Below are 24,686 nucleotides of genomic sequence, written 5' to 3' on the forward strand. Positions count from 1 at the left end.
CTCTGTCTAAGTGGGTGGTATAGCAGTTGAGGCACTCCCCAATGCAGTTCAAGCAATCGTTAAGTGAGTTCACACCTGTGTCCATGGACTGGAAACTGGCCGGTAGAGGGCAATGTGGCAGGGTCCGAGTGGGGTGGATCTTCAGTGTTTAATGAGGAATGTTGATTGTGGAGGCCATACACTGGATCAAAAGTCAGTCTTTTTTGCTTGGGGCCACCTGAACCATGATTACAGAAGATGGCTCACCAGGTAGTATGGTATAAGCGTCAATTATGGTTGCACTGCAGGCAGGGCAGCAGCTGTAACTCAGTAGGATGGAGGAGCTTTTATCTGGATTCAGGAGGAACAGGATGACACTAGAGGGGAGAGCGAGCAATGCAGGAAACTAGGCACCCTGAGGATCCGGGCAATAGAGCAGGCTAACGTGGGTGTCAGTCCAGGGGGACTATAGTCATCCACTGTGCAGATGGGTAAGAAAGTGGTGTTGGTAGCTACTGTGGCAGGCAGAGAGCCTCTCAGTGGACAGCCAGTGGTTTCAGGGTCTCAGCACATGGCTGAATGCAGCCCATCAGAGACAATGGGTTCCCAGGAGAAGGCCCAGGGCTGCCGATGTCAGGTTAGGGTGGGGCCCTCTTCAGCGGGTACATAAAGAGTTGCAAGAGGGTGAGAGGGGTCACACCTAAACCCTTGTATGGTGAAGGACCCCCAAGCCAAGTACACAAGGGCACAATATTAGCCCCACCAGAGCAGAATCAGAAGGCAATCAGCCTCATTATATGTAGAGCTGGGACAGCATATTCCCTCAAGAGCCTCTGTAGATCTTCTTTCCCCCTCTTTCTTTATGCCACACCTACCAGTGAAGGTACACCTCAATCCTCTTTGAAAGACTCTGTCACTAGAAGAAAAATATGTCCTGATCATCGAACATCCAGTTTCCATATTAACTACACTTTCATTGTGTTGAATTTTAAGAGTCTGGCATAAGGGAGAAACATTTGAAAGTTTTAAATACAAGCTTTCGGGTGCATGAACAAAGCACAATCTATTGTAACCAAAGAAGATAAGAATTTACTTGCGTATAACTCAGTTGGTAATCAAACATGACCACCCCATCTGGGTGGGTTAGGGTCCAATAATCCTCACTTCCGTGTCCTTAATAGATTTGAAACTTTCTGTTACAATAGCTAAGACATTTTACATTCTATGTCAGGACCCGGAGGAGAGGATTATGCTAGTTCAATGTCTCTCCACCACCAGTGATGCAATATCATGGATAGGTTTAAAATAAAGCCACTTAAAAGTGGAGTTTGAAGACCAATCCACCACATTAAGAATGTCCCCGACGAGTGCTCTCAGGGTAAAAGCTTTGGAGATCATAGCCCCACACTGAATGCACTCCAAATTTGTGAATGTCAATCCCTGCTTCCTGCATGATCCTACCTATCTAGCAATGGTGGGTGAAGGAACTGCCCTCTGGGGCCTCGTCAGGGCAAAGAGGAGCTGGCACTCCCCTTGAGGGCTAATGTCTTCAGTCATGGACTCATAAATCTTGACGGCTTGTATCACACACAACTCAGTAACCTCAGAGAAGGTAGGATATGAAACCATATGAGAACCTGTTATGCAGAGGGCCCTAACATCTGAAACCCTCCTACACGAAATGAGGCATAACAAGGTAATCAGTTTTGCTGACACTTGTTTATGAGACAGATACATATTGGAAGGCCAGAAGAGGAACAAATTGAGGACTGTATTAACATTCCACAGAGAGGACTGCCTAGGTTCCGGAGGAATGGACAACCATATCCCTCTGAGAAGTTTGCGTACCAAAAGATGTTCTCCCGCCAGGTAGTCTTCAACCTGTACGTGACCAGCAGAAATTGCTGAACAGAAGGTATTAATGGAACTATAGGCCAAGCCTTCTGGGGCCAGGGATGCGAGGAAATTCAAAATATGGACAATGTCAGCCACCATGGGATCCAGATGTCGTTGACTACACCAACCCAGCCCTCTAGTCCAAGCCTATCGGTATTGTTTGATGGTGCTATCCGCCCATGCCTTGGAGAGCAAGTCTGCAGCTTGGCTCGAAAGCTCTGGGACTTTCCACAATTCCCTGTAATCCCACAGGCCAGGAGATTCAGAGAACCGTCCAAGACTAGATTGTGAGGAGGGCTGTAAGTAGGGGTAGACAGATTATAGAATCCCATACTTGAGACCTCCATATCGGGGAAATCACTACCATGTCTGCTCACTCTTGATAAACTTTGTTGGAGAATCTCATGATTATAGCAAACATAGAAAATGCATACCCCGTATCGCTCCCCCAGTCCTGAAGAAATGCGCCCGTTGCTGCTGCATTGGGGTGCGGCCTCAAGCTGAAATACCTTGCCATCTGGTGGTCCAGGCAGGAGGGGAAAAGACCCACCATGGAAGAACTCCACAGGGTCTGAATGCCTTGAAACATCCAGGGATCCAGCTTCCATGAACTTGAATTGTGCCAATGGCGGAAATGCCACTTGTTCCTACTGACCTGGGAGGTGTCCCACTGTCACTGAGATCTGATTCTCAAGGCAATATTGCCAAAATGTTTGGGCCAAGTCTGAAAGAGACCGCCACATTGTCCACCTTCAAGAGGACAGAGCATTCGATCTGTCCTTGGTCCTGCATTTTACTGCGAAGGACCCCAACATCCATTCCAGACAGTTTATGTGGAGCATCTTTTCTTCTGAATATTTTCCTCTTGTGGAAAACTCCCAACAACGTGCTCCCCATCCAGTGGCGCTGGCGTTGGATTTGATGACTATATAGGGCTCTGAAGGACTCCATATGCGATATCCACCACCTCAGCTCCTCTCTGGACTCCTCTGACTGCAGAACCTACTGCGCATAGGTGAGGCCACTCCTGAGGTGAAAGGCCTTCAGACGTAGTATGGCCCAGTAGTGCAAGGGGCTTGGGAATATGGCCTGTATGGATGAGGAAAGGAGACCCACAATCCTGGAGATATGTCGCGGGATGTGAAGGGCTTGTCTATTGTTCGTCTGAGCCCATGCTAGACTTTTGTCAACTTCCGAGAGAGAAGACTGATAGTCATGTTGACCACATCCACCAGAAAACTCAGGAAAACCAGTGAGGGGGTTGGTGAAATAACTGAATGCCTTTGTTGATGACAAACCCCAGGGACTCCAGGAGGTTTAGCGTCGTCTGCAGTTTCAATGGACATTAACCCATTAAAAAGGATGTCATTGAGGTAGACAATGAGATGGATACCCCTTGCCCGAAGGAGTTCCAAGATTTTTGTGAAGCACCAGGGTGCAGAGGAAAGCCTGAATGGGAGTGCTGTGAATTCAAATGTCTAGCAAAGTCACTCGAACTGGAGAAAACGGCTATAAGGAGGGTAGATTGGGATCATGAGATACTCATCCTTCAGATTCAGGTGTACCTGCAGAAGATCCCTAAGACGATGGATCCCCTCCATCTTGAAGTGGCAAAAAAACAGCCACTCGTTGAATTCCCATAGATTGTTCACAGGAAGTTGGCCCCCTCTCTCTTGTCCACCAAGAAGAGTTGCTAAGGAAACCCACGGGGTGTCTCTGAGTGGGTACAATCACACCTTTTGTCAGGAGTTCCTCCAAGTCCACAAGGGCAGTCTGCGCAGCGGAGAAGGTGAGAGGGCACAGCTTGACGTGTTGACAGAGGGACCCGTAGAACTCTATGTGATAACCGTGAACAGACTGAAGGACCCACATGTCTGAAGAAAGAGCCTCCCAGTTGTGAGAAACTCTCTCAATCTGCCCCACAAATTTACAGTTGTGCGGGATGCACACTCACCTCGACAGGAGGCATGGGCGCTCCTGCCCCTAGATGCTCCGGGGGACCCCCGGCGGCGAGGTTGGTTTCTCGTGGGGTAGAAGGAGCCAAACTTGGAGGAGTCTGGCCGTTGTCCACAGAAAGAGGAACCCTTGGCGGAGGCTTGGAATGAAGCGCAGCCAGCTGAGCGTCCCCTGCCATGGCCAGCCTTAGGGAAACAAAAGAGTGTCAAGTTCTCTTGATCAGTGCCTAGGGTTTATCCAGGGAGTTAAAGGTTGCAACAAATTTACCCAGTTCTCTGACTGAAGGGTCTCTGAAAAGACTGCCTTGGGTGATTGGGCCAGTCTCCGAGGTCACCAGATCTTCACTAGATCACCAGATTAGAAGGGAGCTGCAGTGCTCGGCGGAGTTCGCATTTCCCAAAAAATATGACCGCTTGTTGAGGCATGCTTTGGCGTCTTCAGCCATGTCCAGGTCAGACACTGGGGCCCGGCCACATCTAGAAGCTTATTCTGGCATGAGCGCTAGGGCCGGTCTATGCCTTTTTAAGGTTCTCTAATGTACGTACTTAGGAAGTTGGCCATCTGTGGATCAATTTCTGGCGTCAACGCTACTTTGCCCTCAAGGGAAGGATGAGGGCATTTTGTCAATTAGCTTTCCTAAGCACCCCCGCCATGTAGGTAGTCCTTTAGGCGCACGTGTCCATTCCGCCAAACTCAGATGTGGAAAATCCTCAGGGTCTAACATGTCAGATCCGGCGTCTTGAGGGTCAGCATCTTCCATTGCATCGCCCTCAGTGAGGGCGGCAGTGGAGGAGCGACGCCAAGGCCTGTCAGGGTCCCCTTCGTCATCCGAAGCATTTGGGGAATCATTCACAAGCAGATCCTGGGGTGGGAAATACGTTGGGCGTATGGGTAGGATGTTCCTCCGAGGGGCCGGGTTGGGCAGGATCAAGAGAGTCAAAGAACCAAGATGGAGGCTAGTTGAGGTAGGCTTTTTCAGCCCCTCAAAGGCATCCAGATCAATGCCAAAGTTATCTGTGCATTTTCTTTTCCCTTCTTTGGGTGACGGGGTAGGTTGCTCTAGAGGTAGGGGTACTAAAGGTCGTAGTGGATCTTCCCTCTTGGAGCGGGGTTGTTGGGACTGAGTTGCCATGCATAAGAGCTTCTTCTCTAGGGGCTCTACCACCACTGAAACTGCCTGGTGGATGGTGGCATCCATTTTGCCCCAAAAATGTTCATCTATAGAGAGATAAATTATGCTATCCTCCTCTAGGTAGGAAGCTGCAATATCTTCGATGGTGAGGACTGATTAATTACTGGGAGAAACCAGATATAATATGGGCAGAGATATAACCATGCAGCAACACAGATCATGTTCTAGATGCCCAAAACACCCAACTAGATCTACAGGGCCAGAGAAAACTCACCTGGGTCGGCGTCTGCTACTTCAGTGAGCTGTGCAGCATGAGAAAGCAATTCAAGACCCCAGAAGGACATTGTGACTTCAGGCGACAGCTTTATCAAAGCAGCAATAAATTTGGAAAAGCCAAGAACACCAGCATGGAGACTGGTGGCCGGCTGCGCTTCTTGATTAAATGTTCGCGGAGCATGCCATTCAACGACAGGGTACAAGACTCACTAGGCACGAGGTCACCTAGTGTGGCGTCCTCATGCGGTAAGGCGACAGCTCCACCCAGGAGCCTGAGCACGCCTCACGTGGAGGCAAAAGTCCTGATTGCACCATCAGGAACTCTGAGGTGTGACTGCGAAGGAGCGACTGAGTGTTCTCACGGCCGCAGTACTCTGAAAGAACAAGCATTTGCAATGCAATAGGTCTTGCATTTGCTTGAGTTAGAGCTATTGGCATTGTAAATTCATAACTGGACTTTTTTTTTGACACATGAATAGGTCAACCCTGCCTCATAATTACGTCTTTTCCTGCCATATAATTCCAGTGTCCCTGCATATAACTAAAGCACTTCCAGAAGGGGAAAGGAAGGATGAGAAGAGAAGGACAGGAATGATGAGAAGAGGAATGATGAGTAGAAGAGGAAAGGAATGATGAGAAGAGGGAAGGAAGGATGATGAGAGGAGGAAAGGAAGGATGAGAAGAGGGAAGGAAGGATGAGAAGAGGGGATAAGGAATGATGAGAAGAGGACAGGAATGATGATAAGAGGAAAGGAAGGATAAGAAGAGGAAAGGAAGGATGAGAAAAGGAAAGGAAGGATGAGAAGAGGAGGACAGGAATGATGAGAAGAGGAATGATAAGAAGAAGAGGAAAGGAATGATGAGAAGAAGACGAAAGGAATGATGAGAAGAGGGAAGGATGAGAAGAGGAACGGAATGATGAGAAGAGGAAGAAAGGAATGATGAGAAGAGGAAAGGAAATATGAAAGGGATAATGAGAAGAGGAAAGGAATGATGAGAAGAGGGAAGGAAGGGTGAGAGGAGGAGGAAAGGAAGGATTAGAAAAGGAGGTAAGGAATGATGAGAAGAGGAAGAAAGGAATGATGAGAAGAGGAGGAATGATGAGAAGAGGAGGAATGGAATGATGAGAAGAGAAGGAATGAAGAGAAGAGGAGGAAAGGAAGGATGAGAAGAGGAGGAATGATGAGAAGAGGAGGAAAGGAAGGATGAGAAGAGGAGGAAAGGAAGGATGAGAAGAGGAGGAATGGAATGATGAGAAGAGGTGGAAGAGGAGAAAGGAGAGACAGACTAGAAGAGAATAAGAAACTAAGGAAGAGAAAGGAGAATGAGGTAAAGCTTAAGAGAAAGTGAGAAATGGAGTGAGAAATGGCCAGTTATGTGAGTTTGATGACACGTAGGAGGGAAGAGTTAAAGAGAAGGGAAAGGGAGTGAGAATCGTGAGAGGAAGAAGCGTGAGGTAAATGAGGGGGAGAGCAAAATGGAGACAGAGGAGAGAAAAAAAAGAGTAAGGAAGGATAGAGAAACAAACATTCAGCAAGAGGAGTGTTGATAGTCCTGTAGCAAGTAAAGAGCTTAAGATAAACACCCCCCACCAGCCTGGGGGGTGGGGGTGGCAGCAGGATATACAGTAAATGGGAATCAGAAACCTGCTGAGGTTAAAAATACAGAGCAGAAAGTAGTAACTACAGACATAGTGAAACATAAACCAAAAGCTGGTCCTGAAGGTATTCCTTCACAGGTACCGCCCCTTGACATGGTGAGCCCTTTACAAAGAATGCTAATTATGGATAAAAGACTTTGGTGAAAAAATAATTGGTAATTTATTTCCAAAAATAAAGGGACTCCATGAATCTGCCAGGAACCACCTGAGAAGCAGTTAGTTTAGAACGGAGAACTTTGACTCCACAAACGCACCACAGCCAGAGGCAAAATATACTGAAGTGTGCCGAGAGACACCTCAAGACCATAAAACTAGTCCAAATACTACAAAGAAAGCAAGAAAGGACTCAAGGGGCAGTTGTGGGAAAGTACACAGCACTCTCACCGATAAAGATTGCACGTCTTTTGAAACACCGAAGAACCTATTTACGAACACACTATGTAACAGTTGTATGGCTTAGCTGCTCCCAGAACATTTCACATGACGCCAGTAAGGAGCATGCCCAGAAAGTGTGTATTTGTCCAGAAATCAGTCTTAAAAACCAATGGAAACTTTTCAGCAAAAAACGAGATTAAGAGAGAGAGAGGGGAGGAAGAGAAGGGAAGAAGGTTAGAGACTGGACAGATAAATAACGAACAAAGGAGGGCGCGATATGACAAGCAGGCAAAATGAGGAGAGAGGGACAGAGCAATGAAGGTAGAGAGAGAAAGAGATATGATGGAAGGAGAAGAGAAAGGGAGAGAGAGACCAAAGTAAACAGAACTCACTCTTAGATATAGTCCTAAGGAGTCCGGGTGCGGGGGGAGATGCTCGCAAGCCACGTTATCTGCAGTGTTATGGAAAAGGAAAACGGAGCGCCATTTCAACAAATACTTAATCCAGGTTGAGTGGATTGTGGCCGACACCTTTGAATGGTTGTGCTGCCAATTTCCCTGCACTGCATTATCATTACAAGAGTACGTAAACAAAGCATTTGTTACCATTACAAATTTAATCAGTAACTAAACAAAACATAATACAACTAGGTGTGCAGGGGAACAGATGTGAAAATAACACGAATGAGTGAGGGGGGTAACAAATGCAAAAGCAACACCGGAGGAAGAGGAAAACAGACGCAAAATCAAACTTGGAGGGGGAACAAATGCGAAAACAACACAAGGGAGTCCGGGAGCAATGGGGAAAAAACACAGAGGGCAGAGGAGGGGAAGGCAATGAGGAGAAGCATACGAGCAAACACAACAAGAAGGTGACAGACAGCAACAAAGTGAGAGAAGCACATAAGATGGTTCGAAAACACATGCACTCTTAAGGACACAACACAAAAGAAACAAGCAATAGAGAACAAAAGAAACGGCGTTGTTATGACGTAAATTACGTAATCGCGCATGACGTGTGTCGGCCATTTTGAATTGGGGGAATATACTTTAATTATTGTAATGGTAGCGATTTTATCTACGCATCGGCAGTGCGCAAGAAAATCAATTGTCTTTGCACCGGGGAGGCAGGAGGCATAAATAGGCACCCTCATAAAACAGCCTCTAACATTTGACCTCAGTCTTTAAATGCACAGCACATGTAACCAGAGAAGAACTTGATTTAGAGTCCTGTTAGCAAAAACAGAATGGAGCCACTGGAAACATCCAGAGCTCTGGTCAAATGCTATTAGCCTCAGAAAAAGTAATCCCTAAGCACATGCTACATTGGCACAAGTGGAAGGGTACAAGTACTAGGGCCATGCTCCAGAGGAGTGTACAACTGTGGAAAAGGTGGAACAAAGAGCAAGGATTGGCCACTAGCAAGCAAGGAATTTTTAAGGACACTGAAACAAACCAATGAAAAAGCAGAGAGCCCACAAAGAAGTATAAAAGTATATGCTAAAGTATGTACAAGAGGTCTCGAATGCTCGACCTAAAAAAAACAGTTAGCACAGAAATCAACACAAAGCAAAGGCACACTGCAGATAAGCAACGCAATCGCGTTGCAGCAGTACAGTCACAAATATTAAAGTAAGTACAAACAAATACAGCCAAAGAACAAGTACGAATTAGAAGTACCCAACTGCTGGCTGATGGAGCAGAGGGGGAAAGACGGTCTACAGAGCCTCTTGAGGGAATATGCTAGACACTGATTAGATGGGTTGTTGCTGATGTTGTTTCTCTTCCTTTCCATAAGCCTCATGAATGCTGCAGCCAAGCCCTGAGAATATTGGGCATGGGGTATGGCAGTTGGCCCCCCAGCAAAGGACCACCATAGATGAGGTTTGGCCATGCACTTATAGAGTACCACCACCCTCCGAACTCACACTGTGCCCCCCTGACGCAAGCGCTCTTGTTCTGGAAAAGCTCCTTTGCAGGGCACCTTTTCTATTTTTGAGTGTCTAGTTCTAAAGCTGGGTCATCATTGAGTATGATGTATGTGTGGGTTCCTCAGCACTTAGAGGGGGTCTCTTCTGAGCATTTGGTTTACTCCAGGGCATGACATGGGACACTGGAGATTTGATGCCAAGTTTCCCTCCATTAATACTAGGGGTGTGTTCTGTGACTGCCATTCTCCATGGTATTGCCTGGAGAGGATGTGTATCTTGTAAGACAGTTGTGCATTGTACAGCTAGAGCAGCTCTTGAAAGGGTGGATATGTGGCCAGCTCTGCATGCATTAGTGTATGGTGAGTATCTGCATCTGCAGGTTTTCTATCACTCTGACGACTAGATGATTGCTTACCTTGAATCTGTGCTTCTGAGGCCATGCAGTGTTATGTATTATTTTGGTGTCACAGGCTTGTATTTACCTGCAGGTTAAGTGGTATTTCGAGGTTTAGGGCAGAGATCAGTGCATCGTGGACTTCTCGGACATTCGGGAAACCTTCCTGTTCATGGAGCAAGAGGATTGCATCGATGATTCCAACTTTCATTGGGAAGTTGACGAGTTTCAAGCCTTGCAGAAGCTGGGACACAAACTCAGCCACTGTAATGGTCTTTGAGAAAGTCTTAAGAAAACAGAGAATAATGTAAACATCAGTCAGTGGAGACAATGTCTAACTCACCTGCAACAAGGTGACAGATCATTCACATACTACCTGATATGCACATGACGCACAACAATATCCTTTTTTGGGTGTTAATGATCATGTCTAACATTCATGCACTGTACATATATATAATGATATGATTATTGCCTGAAGAAATAGAAAGCTAGCAAATAAATGACTTTGTTAGCCTAATTATTGTATCATTTCTTTACTCTCTTCAGATGAATGAGTTATCTTCTCTTCAGCCGACATGGTACACAGAACCTGAACACTATATAAAGAGGGCCTACATGGAGATATGGATGGTTGTAGAAAAGTACCCTCTTTCTTGGCATGGTTACCCCCATTTTCTGCCTTTTGTCAGTATGTTTGACTGTGTCTACTGGGTTCCTGCTAACCCTCTAAATTGTACCCTTTTCTTCCCACAATTGGCATACTGGTCCCCCCACGTACGTTCCTAGTATATGGTACCTAGGTACCCAGGGCATAGGGCGTCCAGGGGATTCCTATGGGATGCAGCAGTTATTCTGCCACCCACAGGGAGCCCATTTAAAGGGTTCTGCAGGCCTGCCATTGCGGTTCACTACAGGTCACTGCACCAAGTCACCCCTATAGCAGGCCCTAGGTACCTGTGTGTGAGGGCACCCTTGCATTTGCAGAGGTGCCCCCTCGAACTCGGCCCCATTTTATTGGACTTCGTGAATGCGGGTATGCCATTTTACCTGTGTCCAGCTACATAATGGTAACTCTGAACCTGGGCATGTTTGGTATCAAACAGTCTTACCGGGTTTTCCAGGCAGCCCAACTGCTGCCACCCTTCAGACAGGTTTCTGCCCTCCTGCTGCTTGATCTGATCAAGACCAGGAAGGCAGAACAAAGGATTTCCTTTGGGAGAGGGCGGTAACACCTTTGGAAATAGGTGTAACTGGCTTGGGAGGGGTTGCCTCCCCAGGCACTGTTTTTGCTTTGAAGGGCACATTTGGTGCCCTCCATGCATAAACCAGTCCACACCAGTTCAGAAACCTGATCTGGCACGAAATTGGACAATGGAAAGGGGAGTGACCACTCCCCTGTTCATCACCACCTCAGGGGTGGTGCCCAGAGATCCTCCAGGGGCTCACTGGGTTCTGGCATCTTGATCCCAAGGTTGGCAGGGACCTCTGGGAGCATCTGAGTGTCCAGATCAGGCAGGTGAAGTCAGAAGCACCCTCTAATAGGTAGTTACCTGGTTAGGTGACCAACCCTCCTCTTTGGGCTAGAGAGGGTCTTCCTCTGGGTTGGGTCCTCAGATTTGGCTTGCAAGACTCCAGCAGGACTCCTCTGCAACCACCACTTCGACTTCTGGCTACAGGAACCGTGTCTGGACCCTCCAGGAACCAACATCGCTGCTAACTTGGAAGAAGACTCTTATGCAATTTTGTTTCTCCAGCTCCTGCCAGGTTTGCAACATTTCCCTGGCCGTGCATCCTCAGAAGGCTGCAACTCTTCAGCCTGCACAAGAATAAGAAGGAATCTCCCTTGGGGTGAAGGCATCACTCCCCTGCATCTGCAGGTACCTGGCTGCAACAATTACTTGCTGTGTAGGTCTCCCCTCCTCTTGAGTGGCATGGATACTGCATCGTGGGTGGCGGTCCAGACTGGTCCCCTTGGTCCTCTCTACCAGCTGTCACACTGTGATGGTGGTAAGTCCTTTGCACTCCACGCAAGACAGTACCCCCGTACACCGCATCCTTTGCAGCTAGCAAGGCTTGGTTGCTCTACCTCCAAGGGGATCTTCCGGCGACATGTAGCTCCAGCCCCAGCACTCCCTCCTGTTATTCTTGGGCCTCTGTGTGGTCCTCCTGCGACGTAGGTGCATCTTCTGTGGTGCTGCGTGGGCTACTTTAGCGACTTCTGTGTCCCTTTTCTGTGGAACACTGGTGGGTGCTACCTCTGCTCCTGTGGGCCTTCTGCGACGCGGAGGGTCCCCTGTGACTCCACCTCCTGGGTAGAGTCCTCCTGAACCTAGCTGGTCCCCTGCAGCACCTCTTTTCCTCCAGCCGGGAGTTTCCCTTTGCCAAGGCTTTTTGGTGGAAATTCTTCACCGACACCCGTCTGCAATTCAGCTTCCAGCTGCAATTCTCCTGGCTTCTGGGTTGCAGTGCTGACTTGTCTTCCTTCTTCGTCAACCAACTTCAATAAGTACCTCTGGGTGGTTAGTATCTCCTACTCCCCCTGGACCCCACAGACACTTCTGGACTTAGTCCCCTCTCTCCACAGGTCTCCCTCTTCAAAAGTCCACTGCTGGATTCTTGCAGTCTGTTCTATGTGTCATTTTCTTCTTTTCATCCTTTGGGGTTGCTTTGGTGAAATCCAGTGTTTTACTCCTGCATTCCTGGTCGCTGGGGGGTACTGCATTACTTACGTGTGTGGTTTCCTAGTACTCCTAGCTCCCCTCTACATGATTTACTTACCTAGGTGGGGGCCCTGTGTTCGCATTCCACTTTCTTAGTATAAGGTTTGGGTTCCCCCTATGACTACTATTGCATATTGTTCTTTTTCACTGTTTTCTAACCTTTGTATGCCTCTTGCTGCTTATTAGTGTGTGTGTCTATATATATATATATATATATATATATAGTATATTTACTTACCTCCTATTGGAGGGTTGCTTCTCTTGTATTTTCTGATACTGTGTTCCAAAAATAAAGTGCCTTTATTTTTGTACAACCAAGTGTTTTCTTTGTTGTGTGTAAGTAATGTGTGACTGTAGTGGTATTGCGCGAGCTTTGCATGTATCTTAGATAAGCCTTGGCTGCTCATCCACAGCTACCTCTAGAGAGCCTGGCTTCTTGGCATTGCTTACACTTCACTAAGAGGGGTTATCTGGACCTGGTATAAGGTGTAAGTACCATAGGTACCCACCACACACCAGGCCAGCTTCCTACAATGGTGCAGCTGAGCTCTCTAAAGATGGCGTAAATCTAGGTGGCATACAGAGGCCAGATGTCTCTTGGGACCATTCCTTGAGTTAATAAGGTTGGCAGATGGGTAGGGTTCGGTCTTATCTTCAGACCTAGATGATGGTAACATGATTGCAAAGCTTTGGTGAAGAGAGTCAGCCCAAAGTGCATGTGACTACAGATCACATGTGGCACGGACCAGTCATCAGTATGTGACCTAATCCACATGCTTTTACAGGAGTCAACCTGCATGAAAACACATATTTTGCACCTGTATTTTTTTGTTATCTCAGGCTGCTGCACTGACAGAAAAATACCCACTCATATCAATTTGTTTCTCACATTTAGTAGCCTTGTTTTCTCTGTTGCGTTTCTGGAATACTCTCTGGAATAGTCCAAAGTAATCTCTACCATGAATGGACCACTTTTTCATGGTTGCCTTCGTTATGATTGTCTCTTTCTTTGGATATTTTGAAATCAATGCATTTTCTTCCAAATTCAGGACTGTTTCTTTCCCTCGCCCCTCCCGCTCTCTCCTTTCTGATTCTTTGTATCATTGAATTTCTCTCTCAGTAACAAGGCTAGCCATACGTTTGTAACTGCCTAAACTTGTAATGCTCTAGATAATGTATGGGTATGTTTCACAGCAGAAATTAATATATCCTTTTATTTTTTAAATGTAAAAATGTTTTAGTGACACCCTTATTAAATATTCATCTTCTGGACATGTAAAACCTACCTGTTTAGCGTTACTGATACAAATCCAAAATATGCCTCAGTGATTGGAGTACAGCATGTTGTCTGAAGTGTGCATGTTTTATGCTCTCCTTGTATCCAGCCACTTGTGTTCATGCCCAAGCATGATTCAGTGGACCGGTGCTTCTGCATGGTCTCTTGGAGCCTCAGCATGTTTACCAAGATATATGCTTATCCAATCCCTTGTGCTGATAAGCTAAAGGACAAGTCACTTTTTATTTGACCTGTAACTGCGTACAAAGTTATGGTTATGCATGTTGGTCGAAAGAATGTCCCGGCTATTTTCTAGAGGTTTCTGTGGTCCGTTGGCTGGACTATCCGAGTTGACTATTTGGATGATATGGCGGTTTTTACCTGAAGCTGGAAAGAGCATGCAGAACAACTCTAAAAGGTGTTGGCAGCATTACAGAGAGTCATATTGGCAGTTAATGCAGCTATGTGCCACACTGAACACCCCACAGTGTTATATCTTGGGCACTCTAGGGGAATTGGCAGGATTCAACATCTGTGAAGTTTCCACCACACAAACCAAAGTGAGGGCCTTCCTATATCGCACAGGTCACCACTGGAACTTTGTGTTTAACTGTGGGGTCCTAGTTTCCTATTTCCACCCTTTAATGTCATGATTTCAAGGAAGCAACACCAAAGAATGCTATATGTGGCCCACCATTTGAAACCACCCTGGCTCAATGCAGCCAGAAGGCTAAGGAGCAGCTGGTCAATTTAATCAGCCATAGATTACTGTTCAGAGAGTATGACTGGCTTCCACTTGAGAAGACTTGCTACTGCACTGTGTGAACCATACTTGTTGTGGAGTAGGTTTAAGGTCCAGTCAGACCACCAACCACTCAAGGGACTGGTGTCTATGAAAGGCAATAACTCTAAAGGTCAAACTTGTTTCATTTTCCTACAAGACATTTTTATGGTACAACAGAGAATCTAACAGCAAGGTGTAACTTTGTAGTAGTTACAATAAGAGGCAAGCTGTGCTGCTCAGCCCTACACATTGTTTTCAGGCCTGCTTTGTGCATTTCCTCTGACGAAATTAACAATCTGGGAGTCCATTAGGGTGTCCATGTTTTACTGGGCAGTGGATCATTAGAATGAACTGCCAAGGAAAAACAACCATATATTCACCTCTCCCACCAAAAGACCACTTCAAGGTATGTGGCAGCAACCGCTGGGAAAGTGTCGGACTTTGGAGGGTTTTAATTTACTATTTATACTCCAGTCTAAGCAACAGTTGGGAATGTGTTGGACTTTGGAGGGAATACATTTACTATTCTCACTCGTCTAAGCAACAGCAGGAAAGTGTTTGACATAAAAAGGATTACATACATGAATACAGATCCTATGAAGTTAGTAAAAAATGTGATCACTTGCTAAAACAATATTAAATAACAACAAACAGAAATGAATATATACATTTATTTAAAAATGTTGACATCCAAATTAAAAAAGAAAGAAAGAAAGAAAAATTAAATATAATAATATCAACTTCCCTAACTACAAAATAACACAATTACATCATTACTTATTTATTTAATTTCAATACATAAAAAAAAAAAAATTTTTAAGTAACAAATAGAATCTCAGAAATAAATTTTCAGAAACACCATTAAATAAAATATGTTTTAATAATAAATATAAAACATGTATAATTTCAAATTAATTACACATAAATATAATTCAATATAGCATATTTGTCTTAGAAACCTACTCACTTAAATTAATACTAGCATTAAAAGTACATGTTCAATAATAATTTATAAACGAAAATACATATTAATACAAATAGAACATTACAACGACACAATAATTAATAAATTAAGTAAACTACATAAGTAATAATCAAATAAAAAATATTGTTTACAAAAAGAAAAAGTTACTTATCTTCGGTAATGCATTATCTGGTAGAGGCTCTATCTAGCTGCAGATTCCTTACTTTAGAATTTCCAGGCGTCAGCTATGAATCCAGAACTTTTTGCTGAGCAAAACCCCTGTGCGCTGTTGGGTGGCCCCGTAGGCTTCGAGTGGCGTCGTCGTTGGAGCCGTCTATGACGTCACCTACAAAGGCACCACCCAGGCCCACGTACATCAGTTAATTTTCCACAAACTTCCATGCCAAAAGCGCAGAGCCATGGAAGAAACTCACAAGGTTTGTCTGTGCCAACACTAGGGCCCTGAAAGAGACAACCCCAGCAAATGAGTCCGCAGAGCAGGGCGGCATGGGTGGGTGTGAGGAATCTGCAGCTAGATAGAGTCTCTACCAGTTAATTCGTTAACAAAGGTAAATAACTTGTTCATCTTATAGCGACTCCTAGCTGCCCTTATTAGAATGGACACTGTTGGACCTGCCCCTTTTTGCAGGGTCATCCGCAGACTTTTTGCCTTCTTCCTCCTATTTTTTCTGACCTATTTTTGTTGGCTTTAGGACTCTGGGCACTTTACCACTGCTGACCAGTGCTAAAGTGCAAGTGCTCCCTGTCTAAATTGGATTGGTATTGGTTTATTCCTGGTTGGCATATTTAATGTACTGGTAAATCCCTAGTAAAGTGCACTATGTGTGCCCAGGGCCTGTAAATAAAATGCTACTAGTGAGCCTGCAGCACTGACTGTGCCACCCACGAGTAGCCATGTAAACTTGTCACAGACCTGCCACTGCAGTGTCTTTGTGTGCGTTTTTGTTCCTGCCAGTTCGACCTGGCAAGTGTACCCACATATAAGTCATCCCTAAGGTAGGCTCAAGGCAGCCCCACGGGCAGGGTGCAGTGTATTTAACAGGTAGGACATGTACTGGTGTTTTACATGTCCTGATACGGAAATACTGCTATATTCGCTTTTCATTATTGCAAGGCCTATCTCTCCCATAGGTTAACATGGAAATTGCCTTTAAATACCCTTTAAGCTCACTTTTCCATTGGGAGCAGGTAGAGATATGGAGTTAGGGGGTCTCTAAACTCCCAATTTAAAAATATATCTTTTGGTAAAGTTGGTTTTTAGATTGTCTGTTTGAAAATGCCACATTCTATACCTCTGCTTGGCTGTGGAATCCATATCTGGGTCAGACTGACAGTTAGGCTGTTTGTGAATTCACTCTAGAGCGTGGCACACAGGGGGCTGAGGTGTGTCTTGCTTATTCTGATGAGTCCTTCTGGGCTAGAATGGGAGGGAGGAGCTGACACCTGCACTTCAAAAGGGATGTGCCTGACCTCACACAATACATTCTCCAACACCCTAGAGTGTGGCTGGGGACAGGGTCTTGTACAATACAAAGACTTTTCTTTGAAGTTTGCCTACTTGAAAGGCAGAACACTATAACAAAGGCTTAAACACCTACTTTCAGCTAAAACTTTCAGCTAAAAGAAAAACTTTTTAAAATTGTACCTTGCATCAAGTGTTCTATTAAACCCAGTGGGCACATTACATTAAAAAAATCCCTAACTTTATTTGAAAAATACATGTTGCAGGAAGTAAAGACTGCTATAGACTGTTCTGTTTTAGGTATCACTTCCAGCACTTTTTAAAATATTATTGCCTTCATTATCAGTAAAATAATAACAACAATAATAACAGTACTTAAGTTAAATATCACTCAGTGCTGCACTTCTGCCACTTCTATGCACTGGAAGGCAGGAAGCCTGAGTTAGCCTTGCAAGAGTTTTAAGTCCTAGCCAGATGATCACACCAGATCACCCTTGAATGACTCCTCAGAATGTTACCCTGAGTTTACTCCTCCAATCCTTGTGCAGAGTTTGGAGTTTGAACAAATGTAACTGGTATTAAAAGTAAAAGGTAGTAGGATTCAACACGGCATCTCAACCAGTGCTTAATGTGTAAAAAAAAAAAATGCGCTGGTGCCCAAAGCTGTCCTCTGAAACACGCGACCGTTGAAATTAAATGTGCGAGGATATAATATTGAGGCAGCATCACCCTGAAACCATCGCTGGCCTCTTTAATCCATTTACAGCCACTCCTTGCCCCTTCAGCACACTATTGCAGCTTTCTGCTTTCTCCTGTGGTGACGCTTTTTTCTTTCTCTCTTCCTCCATCTTTCCCATGTGTGTCTTTTGCTCGCAGTAGGTGCTTGAGGCAGAAAAATAAGTGCAGGTGCCCCACACCGGAAACCACCGGCTCAAATTAAGCACTGATCTCAACCAAATAGTACCTTTCATTTTTTATGTGAATTTGTAATATTTAAAAAAAGAAAACGTGCTGGGAAAGAAGGTCCTTTTTCTCAATACTGAAGCCAAACTCACCTCAGGGCCAAAATCAGGGAAGAGCACTTGAAACCAGTCTTTGTGCTGGAACTGGAGTATGAAACCTGGCGTAGGACTTGGTGGAGGTAAGGTTGGTGATGGTGGAGGTGGAGGTGGACTTTCAGCTTTGATTTCGACAGTACTGCTGGGCTGTTTTGATGGCAGTGGTGGTAAAGAGACTTTGAAATCCTATGAAGGAAACCAATATGGGTTAGTTCTGCCGGAACCTCTACAGAGTCCTCCTTTAGTCAGTGAGTGGAGTCTCTGTTCTGTGACACTGTGTTCTATCTCTGGAATTGTCAAACTATAAAGTGCTTGGGGATATACTGGAGAAACCGCTAGAGAGTACATATAAGAAAAGGAAAATGGATGACCATAAGAGAAATAAATAAATCCTTCTCTTCCCCTTATGAGGCTCAGACAAGACAATTGCATTGCTATTCATGGCCCCTCGGCTGCATTCCATTTAGGGATCAGGGCTTGTTCACTGGCTCATGCACTTTCACATTGTTGCCTAGATTCCACTTATTAAGGTTGTGACCAACAGTGGAGTAGTCAAAGCTTCACTGCTGTACTGATTTAGATACTACAATTGAGTTGGAAGACTAAGCTCACGCTGTGGCTTTTCCTATACATTACCACTTAGGGTACGTTTCATGCAACCACCTCCGAGATCGTCCACACAGCCATGTAGGTATCTTCCAAACAGACACAAGGGCCCATATTTATACTTTTTGACGCAAAACTGCGCTAACGCAGTTTTGCGTCAAAAAAATTAGCGCCGGCTAACGCCATTCTGAAGCGCCATGCGGGCGCCGTATTTATTGAATGACGTTAGCCGGCGCCGTCTGGTGTGCGTTAAAAAAAATGACGTACACCATGCAGCGCCGGCATAGGGGGATATGGTGCTTGGGCGTCAAGAAATGGGGCAAGTCAGGCTGAGGCAAATTTTTCGCCTCAACCCGATTTGCGCCATTTTTTTTCACTCCCAACCCCCATAGAAATGACTCCTGTCTTAGCAAAGACAGGAGTCATGCCCCCTTGCCCAATGGCCATGCCCAGGGGACTTCTGTCCCCTGGGCATGGTCATTGGGCATAGTGGCATGTAGGGGGGCACAAATCAGGCCCCCCTATGCCACAAAAAAAAAAAAAAAAAAACACTTACCTGAACTTACCTTAATGTCCCTGGGATGGGTCCCTCCAGCCTTGGGTGTCCTCCTGGGGTGGGCAAGGGTGACAGGGGGTGTCCCTGGGGGCATGGGAGGGCACCTCTGGGCTCCTTCAGAGCCCACAGGTCCCTTAACGCCTGCCTTTTGCAGGCGCTAAAAAACGGCGCAAAAGCGGCTGTACGTCATTTTTTTTGACCCGCCCACTCCCGGGCGTGAATTTTGCCCGGGAGTATACATCCGACGCACATGCCTCGGAGTCGATTTTTTAGCCGGGAACGCCTACCTTGCATATAATTAACGCAAAGTAGGTGTCCACGCTAAAAAATTACGCAAACTCCATGGACTTTGGCGCTAGACGCGTCTAACGCCAAAGTATAAATATGGAGTTAGTTTTGCGTCGGAATTGCGTCAAAAAAAACAACGCAATTCCGGCGCAAACGGAGTACAAATATGCCCCAAGAGATCTCCAATACAGCCAGAGAGGAGATCTTTAGTTCAGCCATGCTGGAGAGCTCCTATACCTCAATTCATGGAATCATCCAAACAGGCATACTGGAGATCTTCATAGTAGCCACAGAGGAGATATTTTATACGATTGAACAGGAGAACATCCAAACATCTCCTACACAACCGCACAAGGGGTATTCTCTGTAGCCATGCAAGAGATCTTCCACGTAGCCAAGCAGAAACGTTTCTGCACAGTCGTGCAGGAGACATTCCTCAAATGCATACAGATCTTCCATAGATCCACACCGGAGATCTTTCACACATCCACTCAGGTGATCTTACATGTAGCATGTACAAGATCTTCTACCAAGTCCTGTAGATCACCTACACATCAACACCCTAGAGGGCCACCCTGACACTGTGAACACACAAAGCATTCAAAAATATTAAAAGCTGAGAGAAAAATTGCTATAGAAAAGCAGGGCTTATAAGAAGAACCTTGCGCCGATTATAGATGAACTTCTATCTGAGAACACTGAGGGGCATATTTACAATCTTTTGATGCAGGGCAGTGCCGCAAGCCTTCGTGCTGCGCTGCTGTGCATCAAAAGAAAAGGGCAGGAATGTGCCATATCTATAAGATACGGCCTATTCCTGTCCTTTTCCCCTGCGCTGGCGCACAGTGGGTTGCCATGCGCCAACACCGGCACCTTTGTACCATGGTGCAAGGGTTTCTGCGTTGCAGGGATGATTATTTGTTTTTGTGCAGGAAGGTACACCTTCCTGCACAAAAACAATCACAAGAGGCATTTTCCTCTTGTATGTGTGCTGCATAATGCAGCACACATAGAAAAAGAACAAATGAGGAGAAATAAAGGTATTTCTCCTTATTGTGTCTCCCTTATGCCTCCCCTGGGGTGGCATAGGCTTTTGACACAATCCCAGGTTTACGAAATCTCATAAATCTGGGAATGTGGTAAATGTCATGGGTGTTACGTGGGGACACCCACCGTAACACCCAGGGCATGTCTCCCTGTAAAAGGGTGAGTCAACGCAGCGACTTGGTCCATATTGACAAGGCCATGAAAAGTCGAGCAGGGTGTGTTATGTGTCCTTGTACATCTCTCCCTGCAGTGTGCGCTGCAGGAGCGTCACTAAAAGTGACGTTCCGGCGGAGCAAAGGGGCTTGTAAATGTGCCCCAAAATGTCCCTAAATTGGTGATCACTGGTTGCACAAAACATGGAGATCCAGAGAAATGCAGTAAGCAAATGCCCAGATTAATGAAGGGTCCTTGAGTCTTTTGAGTTAGAAAGAATGAGTCCAGAGAGTGGAGGGCTGGGTGCAGGAGGGCTGCGGAAACAAGTAGGCAGCAGTACTGCCCCATAAAAATATCCATCTTATGGGTAGGTCCCCGAAATGAGCCAGATAGGTAGGAGTCCCCACTGGCGACCAGAAACTCCAAAGATACAGTGGCCAGAGATTAAGACAGAGTTGTTCTCAGCGCCGGCTAACAAAGAAGGCCTTTTGGGGGCCACCCACCCATTATTTGTCAAATGCTTAGGCCCCTGATTTGTGGGGACAGCTTGAGCATTTCACAAAAGTCTCAAAAGTAGCAATGTGTGGGTCACTAGTGAACGGAAAGAAACTGAGCGTGTCTTAAATGTAAAACACGGAAATTAACAAATACTGTCAGTCATCACAAGCCAACCTAGGAAGTGATGCAAGTGAAAGCCAGGAAGAAGAAAGCCATGTGGGAGGCAGGGTGGGCTGCCCAAGTCAGTGATGCAGGAATATTGGCCCTCATTACAACCCTGGCGGTCAAAGACAAAGCCTCTCCCGCCCGCCAAGGTTGTAATGAGGGCCATAGTGTATCTATGTCAACGATTTTGTTAATGAAGGGGCACGTACAGAAGGAAATGGGGTTGCCCCCAATGAATGGATAACATATTAGATCTTTGTACGTCAGTGATGAATCCATCGCTGCTTTGATCCCCCAAAGTTTAAAGTGTGACATGCTATTAGACGTTTCAATCACCAGGATTAGCAGAACCCTTTCCACGATGTGCACAAAGGGTGCTCCAGCGACCTTCCAGCAGCAATATATAAAACCAAGATTAATCTCTGGTCAAGCTGGTTACCTCCGCCACATGCACACTGCATTCAGTCCAGCATTGTTCCACAAAGTAGCAAGCTTCCTTTTTAAATCCCATTAAAAAAAAACGGTTTGTATATTTTTCCCGCCACTGACGCCTCTTTGCTCTCCGTGATATTGACAGAAAATAATAAGCCAAAATAGTGCTCCAAGAATTGGAGACACAAGGCAGAGGATAAGAAACTCAGGGCCTCATCTACGAGGCCCTAGCGGTTCACTGCGCCACCGGAGCGTCATTTTGTTTGGACCACTCCGGTGGCGCCGTGTGCCGGCCCATATTTACAAGTCCACACAAAGCCACCTTGTGGCTTTTCATGGCCTTGTAAATATGGACCTCTTACACGCATAACAGTGCCTGAGAGCGGCGTTCCATGGGTGTTGCTGGGGTGCTCCACGCAACACCCATGGAACGCTAAGGAATCTGACGCATTCCCAGATTTACAAGTCTGGGAATGTGTCAGATTCCTACACCACCTCAGGGGTGGCGTAAGAATGATGCAACGGGGAGAAATATTTTATTTCTCCCCGTTTTTTTCTCTTTCTATGTGTGCTGCAATCTGAAGCACAAATAGAAAGAGGAAAACACCTCTTGTGATTGTTTTTGTACTGGAAGGTGTCCCTTCCTGCACAAAAACAATAATTCCCACAATGCAGGCACTGTTGCACCCTGGTGCAAGGATGCCTGTGTTGGCACTAGGCAGCAATTTGTGCACCAGCGCAGGGGGAGAGGACAGAAATGCGCTGAATCTTGTAGATACTGTGCATTTCTGTCCCTTGCAGGTGGCGCAGCAAGGCACTTACTGCGTCCCCCTTCAACACGGGCCTCGTAAATGCGGCCCTCAATTGTTTCCAAAAAGGGCACGGATTGAAGACAATCTCCTAGCACTTTCAGCTTGGATTCACACCAATGAATCAGCAATCTATGTAGCCTTTATAGATTTTAAAACTGCATTTGATACTGTTGATCACAGTTTATTATGGTAAATACTTGGCAGACAGGGAGTCCACACTCTGCTACTGAAGTCAATAACCTCTCTGTACACAAAGACCTGGGATGGAGTCAAATTGGGTCTAACATTAATCTTTATGGACAAAGACCTAAAGCAAGGTTTGTCTCGGTCCCCTCCTATCTATGTAGCCGATCTCAAGCCAAACTACTTTAGATAAGTTCACTTTCCCCAAATTTGGCAACTTTCCTCTTCCTTCCGTACAGTTTGCTGAGGACACTGTGACATACGAGCAAGCAGCCACCGGCCACCAAAGAGATCTTCTGGCATTGAAAACTTTCTGTTTAGCAAATAACAACACTGAAAAAGCAAAAATTGATGTATGTGGCAGGAAAGTTGTGAAGAAGGCTCAATGGTTATTGGGTGGCGGTGACCCCAGTAAACAAGTATCTTGGTATTTGGTTTAAATCACTGATACTCAAAGTACGGCCCCGGGCCCCCAACTCAGCACTAGCATACAAAGTTGCCACATAAACAGGCAATCATTTAGTTAAAGGTTAATGAAGTAAAAGAAAGGAACACCTTCATTTTAAGGACATCATGCAGCAAAAATCACTTAAAAATTCAAAACTTGTCCTTTTATTTACAAGCAGAACCGTTTCACCTTAGTACATCGGGTTATATATATGCATTCAGAAGTATTTCTTTTTTAAAGTGATAGTTTTAAAAATGGATTTAGGAGCAATAACCCCCCACAATAAGACCCGTGAACAAAGACGCAAGCCAGTTGTTACGTGCACTCTTTGGGTGGCCTGGGTTCTTATTATACATGAACACCATTATAATTTATTAAACCAAACACAGGACAACGTTTTGTATGGTGCGTCGTGTATTTTAAGGCCCTCTTATATGTGAAAATGAAGAAAAAGAAGGGCTATAGAAATAAAACAATTGACTAGAATCACACAATTTGGTTAAGTGGGGAAGCTGGAATTAATCCTAGGTTTTCTTGTTACACATTGTGCAGTTCAGCCCATAAATGCTTATGCTTTGCTTCCCCTACACTCTCCTTACCAACAACCCCCCTCTTCCTCCCACGCTGCCCCCCAAACCCCTCACTGCTGGTGTTAATGTGGCCCTTGCTCACATCGCAGACCAAAGATTTTGGCCCCTTGGAAAATGTTTGTGAGTACCCATGGTTTAACAATAAGATGGCGTGAAGCTTCACTGTGATGCGCTGAAATCAAAGGCTTTGCCCCTAAATGAAATTGGAGCTATGGGTCAACATAGCAAGGTGCCCATCCTACAGACTCTTGTGTGGTCTCTCCAGTGTCACGCCACGCCACAGGACAAGTGAGGCTCAAATTTAATCTGGATGCACAGATTAGAGAGAACAAAGGCCCATATTTATACTATTTTAGCGCCGCACTTGCGCCGCTTTTTGATGCAAAAACGGCGCAAACTTACAAAATACAATTGTATTTTGCAAGTTTGCGCCGATTTTGCGTCACAAAATGACGCAAATGCGGTGCTAAAAAAGTATAAATATGGGCCAAAGTCTCTCTCACTATCCTCTGCTTGGAGTTGTACTCATCCCCCACTAGAAGACCTCAGCTCATCAGGTCAGAGATGAAGAACAACCCCTGGAAGTCCTACCACTAAACCCTTGCAGCTAGCAGATCTCTGGAATGCTCAAACACCACTCTGCATGTTGAAGAAATAAAATTAGGATAATTATGGAGTTTGAAAGAAAAAAAAGTAAAAATTAGTATTTGTTCTCAAGTATTTAAATATGTCACTTCAGCAGAAACATAAACTAATTGGACTTTGATGTTGTCATTATCTACTATTGGAGTTTATGAGAAAAGAGGAATGTAAAGAGGAATGTAAAGAGGAATGTAACATGCCACATCTGTAAGACTGAAAAGAGACCATAGTCCACATTTTATGTCTCTGCCAAGGATTAAATATTCCATGTATGACCCCAGGCATTAGGAGCTACACACTGACGACTTGATGATGGTGGGCCCCCTGGTTCATAGGTTGTTTTTCCAAATTTGTGGACATTGCTCTTCCCAAATGGAACT

The 24,686-nt window shown here is 45.4% G+C and overlaps 1 protein-coding gene across 1 annotated transcript in view; it reads right to left on the minus strand.

Moving 5' to 3' along the window:
• WDR97 (WD repeat domain 97) overlaps positions 1–24,686 on the minus strand; it is a 327,470-nt gene that overhangs the window by 112,089 nt on the left and 190,695 nt on the right. The window contains exons 18-19 of the mRNA XM_069221060.1: positions 17,884–18,072; positions 9,687–9,884 (exon numbers count right to left, since the gene is read on the minus strand). Coding sequence (XP_069077161.1) covers positions 9,687–9,884; positions 17,884–18,072 — 387 coding nt within the window. The remainder of the gene's footprint in view (positions 1–9,686; positions 9,885–17,883; positions 18,073–24,686) is intronic.

The sequence above is a fragment of the Pleurodeles waltl genome, chromosome 2_2 (genome assembly GCF_031143425.1).
Source record: "Pleurodeles waltl isolate 20211129_DDA chromosome 2_2, aPleWal1.hap1.20221129, whole genome shotgun sequence".
Lineage (NCBI taxonomy): Eukaryota > Metazoa > Chordata > Amphibia > Caudata > Salamandridae > Pleurodeles > Pleurodeles waltl.